This window comes from Condylura cristata, unplaced genomic scaffold (assembly GCF_000260355.1).
Source record: "Condylura cristata isolate star-nosed mole 26May11 unplaced genomic scaffold, ConCri1.0 scaffold00008, whole genome shotgun sequence".
Taxonomy (NCBI): domain Eukaryota; kingdom Metazoa; phylum Chordata; class Mammalia; order Eulipotyphla; family Talpidae; genus Condylura; species Condylura cristata.
The window spans coordinates 16,459,359-16,466,550 of record NW_004567109.1 but is presented as its reverse complement, the minus strand read 5'-3'; the positions used below and the strand labels follow the sequence as shown (position 1 = coordinate 16,466,550).

Genomic DNA, 7,192 nt, shown 5'->3' with positions numbered 1-7,192 from the left:
TGGCCGGGCCCTTCCCTCTCAGGATCCCTTTCCAGCTTAAGCTCCCGCAGACCTTTCGCCTCTGGCCTTGCTGACTTGAGCTGGTGCCTCTGAAGTGCTTGTTCTAGGGGCCCCCCTAGAAGGGTGCTCTCAGCACCCTTTTCTGATCAGGACGCAGATAGACAAAAAGAAGCTGTAGGGCAGAGGGTGAAGTAGGCCTTTTCTGCCTCCCAGCACTAGCCTCCATGGCCTGCACCTGTGGTTCCGGGGAGGGCTCGCGCTCCTCGGGCCTTTGGGCTGCGAAGGGAGCCCACACCTGTGCGGAGAAGCAGGGGCGCCCCACCTCTGGCGGGGAGCAGGTCCCTCTGAGGCTAGGGGCTCAGCGCTGCCTCCCTGCCCTGCTGCCTGGCCTGTCCCTGACTCAGCATTAAGGCCTGTAACATGATACCGCGGCTCCAACAGAAGCCTCAGACAGGGCAGCTGGGCCTCAGAGCCAGACTGACCCTCAGGCCAAGGACAGTGGCTGGGGGGGCGGGGGTGCATGTGTGACGCCTGCTCGTTGGCTTTGCCTTCCCACCTCGCCAGCCATTAAGCAGTGTAGGGTAAATGAAACCCTGGCTTCCCCGCCCCCCCTTCCTGCCACCTGCCACTGGGTGGGTGCTGGGGCGGAGCACGAGGCACGAGGCACGCACACCTGTAGTTGTGGACGCCTGGCCCCAGCAGGGCGTGTGCACCTGTGAGCACCAGCACCTGTGCAGACCGGCCCGGAGCAAGGACGGCGGTGTTCTGAGAACTATACCTAAGAGTGAGGTGAGGGCCTCGCTGGTGGGCAGGGAGTGGGTCTCAGCACCGAGAAGCTGCCGGCAGCCACTGCAACAGAGTTCAGTCCCCGCCAGGGAGCTGACCCAGGTGCAGCAGACCTCTCCTGGCCGCCCGCTGCTCCCCTCAGCAGGGCGCTTCATCCATCTGCCTGTTCTGCCCCACCCCCACTGTCTCTGATGAAGCCTCTCACTGCCCCCATCACCCCACCACACCTTTTGCCTGAACCCCAGCTCTTGTATACATAAATAAATCATTAACAAAAAGTGACATGAGACCGTGAGACAATATGAGCCTGAGAACACCCGAGAGAGGCCAGAGAAAGCGCAGATTTGCAGGTAGCTGGACACCTGCGGACTTGCCAGCTCCTGGGGCCCCAGCAGCCCCTGGGCCTTAGCCCTCCCACCCGGCCTGTACCGGGCTTTCATTCACCTGCAGCCAAGCTGAGTCGCCGTCTTCCCCCCACGCCTGGCACACACCTGACACAGGGTCAGCAGTGACAGCCTCCAGGGGAATCAAAACACTGGCCCCTGGGGACTACATGGGTGAAGGGGACACCTCAGGCCTCTCCATCATCAACAGCTTCCAGGGCATCGTGCTCAGCCAACTGGGAGCAGGGGCCGGGCCCTTCCTGACTGCCGGGGTGGGCGGAAGTCTCAGCACGGCACATGCCGGGCGACATTTATGTCCCTGCCATTTAGCTGCAACACGATCCTTGGCCAAACAGAAACCAGCCTCTCCTGGCGCTGCCCACTTCCAGGGGGTTGCCAGGCAGACGCCACCACGCCGCTCAGCAGCTGGAGCGGGGCTGGGGGGCGGGGCAGGGAGCAGCAGAGGCCCCCCAGCCCCGCCCTGGCACAGAGCACGCCACACGCGGCCACCGGGTGCAGGAACGGTTTATTCTTCACAACAGAGAAATACACAGAGCAGAGGGTTCGGAATCCCTGTTTCTTGTCCCCTTCAGTGTCTGCCCCCACATTGGCGTTTTGTTTTGCTCCCCTCCCCTTTTCTTAAATATAACGCAAATTTCTTTCCTGCAGTGTCAGGGGCACCGGCCCTCACCTCCCTGCCACCGAGATGCAGACTGAGAAGCCGACAGACTGTTTTCTCTTTTTTAATAAGGTAACTAGTTCTAAATATGGTGGCCTGGAGGTCCCATAGAAAAAAGCAAAGGGGTGTTAACAGTATGTAGAACAGCGTATTTACAGGGTAGTAACATGCGGACGAAAAGCTACAATACTGAGTATCAGACGCAAGTCAAACAAAGGGGCGGGGCGGGGAACCCCACGGGAAAAGAAACCCCAGGAAACGTTAAACTGGTAAATCAATGGCGAGTTAAGGCTTAAAAAGTGTATAAAAATAACACAGTTAATATTCAAAACGGAACTCCAGATACAGAATATATAGATGAGTTTCTGTCTAGTTTTCTTTTTTCTTTCCCGGGGGATGTAGGGGGGCTTCTCCGGGCTCTGTACATATAGTTCCTATATACATGGACACGCATGGCTTTCAGATTGGGGTGTGTCTGTGGGGGCTGAGGGCAGGGTCTGCTCCTGGGCCCCTCCTCCCCGAGGATCCCTTCCCGGCCTGGGCGCTAGGGCCTGGGCTGGAGATGGCCCCTCCAGTGCAGGGAAGACAGGGTACCCTCCCTGGGCTCTGCCCCATCTGGAGGAAGTTCTGGGGAGGGGTCCTTAGCCCCGGGCCTACTCCCTCCCTACCCCCCTGCCCCAGTCTGGGATGGTGGGAGAGGTAGCCAATAGATTTCCTGGCCAGCACGGAGGTAGACTGGGTGGTCTTCAAGGCAGGGGCCGGTCTTCCCCAGCCTGCTCCCACCATTTCCCTGGGCCTGCGCCCAGCCCCGCCCAACGCTGAGCCCTTTGGTCCTGTGCATCTCCCGGCCCCTCTCGTTCTCCTCCAAAGCCTGGGCAGCCCTGGCGGCTGCCACACTCCTCTGCTCAGTGATGCCCAGGGCACAGCTCAAGCGGTCGAGCTGGGCACGCAGGGCTGAGTGGCTCACTCCAGCTGCTTCCTGCCCCGTCCCACCCGAGGGCCCTCCGCAGTCCAGAACCCAGGCCTGGCATTGCCCTGGAGACCCGAGGCCGTGCCCAGAGACGGTCCCCCGCTGCCCTCGGGTTCTCTGTGTCCATCTGTCCGATTCTTTTAGTTTCTCGGTCTTAGCAGCACCAACTTCTTGGCCAATAAATATCTTTTTTGTTATTTCCAAACAAACTTAAAAAAAAAAAAAAACAGTGAAGCAAATGAAGGGCGGGGAACAAAAGAAAACCCAACAGAGGTTCAAAGTGCTCTGAGATCGTCTTTGGATGCCACCAAAACAGTCCAGAATCTTGCAGTTGGCCTGGCCGCCCCTGGAGCTGGACTGGGCCGGCTCCTGTGGCCCAGGCTTTCTGGAAGGTCAGGGAGGTCGTGAGAGAGCTCGGCTGTTCCTGGAAGGCCCCTGGAGGGAGGCGGGCCTGGTGCTGCCTGGGTCTGGGTCTGCCAGCGGGCAGGGCGGGGCAGTGCCTTGGGGCGGCTCAGATGAGGGAAATTCGCACCGGAATGCCAGGAGACTCCGTCCTCTGGGGTGAGTGATGGCTCACCAGGTGCTCCACCACCGTGTGTTTGGACATGTGCTTCATCAGGTAGGTCTCCTGTGGGCAGGGGAGAAGGCAGAACTTAGAACACCTGCGGGCAAGGGCCTCGGGGAGGCTGCAGTTCCCACAGCGGCCACTGGAGGGCTCCTTGGTAGGCGGCCAGCGGGTGGGGAGTCAGCTGGGCAGAAGGATTCTGCACTGACACCAGGGAGGAGGCTGGTTCACTTATCAGAGTCTGAGAGCTGGGTGTGCTGGCAGGAGAGTGAGCAAGCACCAGGCTCACCCCTCCGCTGTCCCCACCTGGAAGTGCCATTTACCAGGGGGGCCAAGCCTGGCCTGCCCTGCTCTGGCTGGGTGGGGCGTGAGGACGGGTCTCAGGCTGCTGCTACCTTTTCTCAGCAGTGGAGTCCACCCTTCCAGCTCCAAACCAATTCCCTCTGTGCGCCCTTAGCACACAGCAAGGCAAGGACCACTCCTTCCTGGTCTCACACTCGGTCGCAGGTAGCAGTAGGAGCCCTGGACTCTGCACCCCAACACTCGACCCTCCCTCGGGGAAAAGACGGGGCTGAGCTGATGGTGATCCTGGGAACGTAAACTGCGCTGCAGGCCCAGGCTCTGCCTGCAGACCCGTGACAGGTGGAGGTGCCCAGGCTGATCTGCCTCGGGTCTCGTGAGCCCCACCCCCGGCTGCCACAGAGGGGCTAAGAACCACAGTGGGAACGGTACCGGGGAGCCGAGAACTTGAGGCCGGGACTGGCCGAGCGGGTCCCCCCACAGACCCCACGGGCCCTCGTCCCTGCAGCGCTGCCCCCGTCTCTCAACTCGCCTCTGCCCTTTGGGCTCCGGGAAGGACAAATGCCTGTGACCAGCACGCTAAGGTCTGGCTGGCTGCAGACACAGGCCGAGCTGCAGGCCCTGGGCCCTTTCACAAACGCCTCCCCATGTTCACCCCTCATTCCACCTGGGAAAAGATCCCAGCTCCCCGGTGGGGCCCCTGGAGCCCCCCAACTCCCTGCTCTGGTTTTCGCTCAGTTCCAGGGACACACCAAGCTGATTCCGCCTCAGGGTATCTGCCTTCACTGCTGCCCACCTGGAAGGTTCTTGGCCCTCCTTCCCCTCCTCAACTGGCGGATGAGTCTCCATCTCAATGTCACCTCCTCAGACAGCCTGCACCTACCTCTCCTCCCCAGCTCCATCCTGCCCCTCTGCCGCTGTCTTCCGAAACATATTTTCTTGTCACAACAGTGGTCTCAACCACCAGTGCTGCCCCTCACACCCCGGGGACAGCTGGCAAAGTGTGGAGGTGCTCTTGGCTGCCGTGACTTGGGGGAGGGCTGCTGGGGGCAGAGGTCGAGGGTGCTAATGAACTGAGCCCTCCAGCAACCGTGAACACGGGTGAGGCCGAGAAAGCCACCTCGAGCCAGGCCTGCAACTTGTCCTCAGGTATTTCTGCACTGGCCCGTGTGGCATCTGTCGCCAGCACTACACTCTCACCGCCCTGGGGGCAGAGACTGTCTGATGCACCGTGAGTTTCAGGCACCTGGCACAGGTGTTCAGTCCGCACTGGGTGAATGCACAGCTGCATTAGGTAAGGCTCACAGGGTGCTGCCTCTGCCTCGAGAACCGTCCCCTGTCCCCTTCTACAGAGGAGGAAACTGAGGCTCAGGGATCTCTAGCTAGGTATCCCTGGGGGTCTGTTAGCAGCGTATCTGTCAAGTCAGAAGCGCACACACAGGTGATTTACCTGCATGCCTTCTTCCCATGCAGAAAGACCCTTGTTGAAAGAAATTCCCACCCAGAGGATGGGAGCCGCGGCCTTCCCAGAGCCCTTCAGGTCTTTTCTGAGAGACTCGTGGCCCTGGGCCAAGTCACTGCGCCACCTCGTGGCCATATTGGGGGTGGCAGCTTCCTAGTGGGGGAGGCCCTGCTCAGGGCCCCCACTGCACCGGGAGGAAACCACACCTGGGGGCCCAGGCCACAGGCCACCAGGAAGCTGAGAGCCCAGCCTGGGACCACCAAAAACAGGACTGGGAAGCAGGAGCCTCGGTGCTGCACTCACTGTGATCTTGAGTCCTCACTTCCCCTCTTTGGGCCTCAGTTTCCTTGTCTAGAAAAGGGGGAACCAGTACAGACCTGCAGAGGAGGAGGCCGCTGGGCCCAGGGAGAGGAAGAGACCCCCAGGTGCTCACCGAGGTGTAGGCCCGCCCGCACATACTGCAGCAGTAGGCCTTGGCGTGCTTGATGGCGTGGGCCGACAGGTGGATCTGCAGGGAGGCGGAGTCCGAGTAGGCCCGGTAGCAGTTGGGACACTTGTAGGGCTTGTCCTTGTTGTGCTGGCGCTGGTGAGACTGCGGGAGCAGAGGAGGGGTCAGGAGCCCCCCAGTGCTTCCCCTGCCTCGTCCCCTTTGTGTCCCCCTTGCAGGGGAGGCAGCCGTGCACCTGGGGGTCGGGGCAGGCGGGCACTCACCTGGAGGTTGGAGAGCTGAGTGAAAGCCTTTTCACAGCCAGGATGTGGGCACTTGTAGGGTCTGTCGCCTGTGTGGATTCTGCAACGGGCGGGCAGCCCAGTGAGGTGCAGGCCCTGACCGATGCCCCGAGGCCGCTCCAGACCCTGAGCCCACAGCAGGCCTGCACCGCACCTCTGGCCACCTCTGGCATGCCCTCCAGGCAAGAGTTAGGGACGGCAAAGGCCACCCCCTCTCCATCCTTCTCAGGCTGCCAGCCAGAGCTTTCTGCTCCTCACAGATCCCTGCTGACCCACATTCCACCAGCACCGAGAGACCTGGCCCCAGGCCGTGCTTGGCTGTCTTCTGCCCTGGCCTTCTAAGCAACCCGCCTGCAGACCACCCAGCGACAGCAGCACAGGTTCCAGCTTGGTCAGAAAGTCCCTGCCCACCCTGCCTCTTTCCCTCTAACTGGGCTACAATTTCTACCTCCTGCCTCCTCCCCAGGTTGGGCGTATGTCCATGACAGCTGTATGGTCACTACTGAGAGAAGGTAGGACAGGTGGCCCTAAAGGTCAGCCCCTCTGTGTCCTTTCTTTGGGCTCCTCAGTGCCCCCACACTCCTGGGTTCTCATCCTGGCTCCATCATTTACTCTCTGGGTGACATAGGGAACATCACTGAGCCTCGGTTTCCACGTCTGCAAAATGGGTATAAAAATACAGTCCCTCTTCACCAGGCTCTATGAAGCAGCACAGATGACACGTGTGAGGGGCTTGGCCAGGCACTGGCACAAGGTCAGTGTTCAGGGTAAAAGCTTGCCAGCATTCTCACGGGTATTCACTACACCAGGGGTCCCTGTACCAGGCATTGAGCTAGGTACTAGGTGTATCCTTGAACAAAAGAGACCTCTGCCTTGTGGAAACAAAGAATCAGCAGGAAGAAACCACGTGTAGGAGGCAATAAGTACTTCAAGAGCAAATGGGGGTGGGGGGGAGTGTGTGGGGGGCAGGGGGTACAACTGTAACCAGAGTGACCAGGTAGGGCCTCAGTGTGCCACATCACCAATAATGTCCAGTCTTTGTGGGTATTTCACTAGTGTTGTTGACTGACTGACTGACTGACTAACTGACTGACTGACTGACTGACTGACTGACTGTCCTCCAAAGACTTCAGGGACTTCCTCTTGACCAGAAAACTGCCCCCAGGCTTCCTCTCCAAGTGCCACAGCTGCCCAATCTCATCCCTGGTCTCCCAGCCTCAGCCTCCCTGCTCCTGGCCTCCAGCTCAGCAAGAACAGCACAGGGCCTGACCTTGTCCAGCACAGGGTCCAACCTTGTCCAGCACAGGGCCTGACCTTG

The 7,192-nt window shown here is 60.2% G+C and overlaps 2 protein-coding genes across 2 annotated transcripts in view; one reads left to right on the top strand and one right to left on the bottom strand.

Annotated features, from left to right (window-relative positions):
- Positions 1-178, top strand: part of A3GALT2 (alpha 1,3-galactosyltransferase 2) — a 3,237-nt gene extending 3,059 nt beyond the window's left edge. The window contains 1 exon segment of the mRNA XM_012722101.1: positions 151-178. Within this exon segment, the coding sequence (XP_012577555.1) occupies positions 151-178 (28 nt within the window).
- Positions 179-1,678: 1,500 nt separating this feature from the next.
- Positions 1,679-7,192, bottom strand: part of ZNF362 (zinc finger protein 362) — a 19,451-nt gene continuing 13,937 nt past the window's right edge. The window contains exons 6-8 of the mRNA XM_004678763.2: positions 5,857-5,935; positions 5,579-5,737; positions 1,679-3,446 (exon numbers count right to left, since the gene is read on the bottom strand). Coding sequence (XP_004678820.1) covers positions 3,330-3,446; positions 5,579-5,737; positions 5,857-5,935 — 355 coding nt within the window. The 3' untranslated portion in view covers positions 1,679-3,329. The remainder of the gene's footprint in view (positions 3,447-5,578; positions 5,738-5,856; positions 5,936-7,192) is intronic.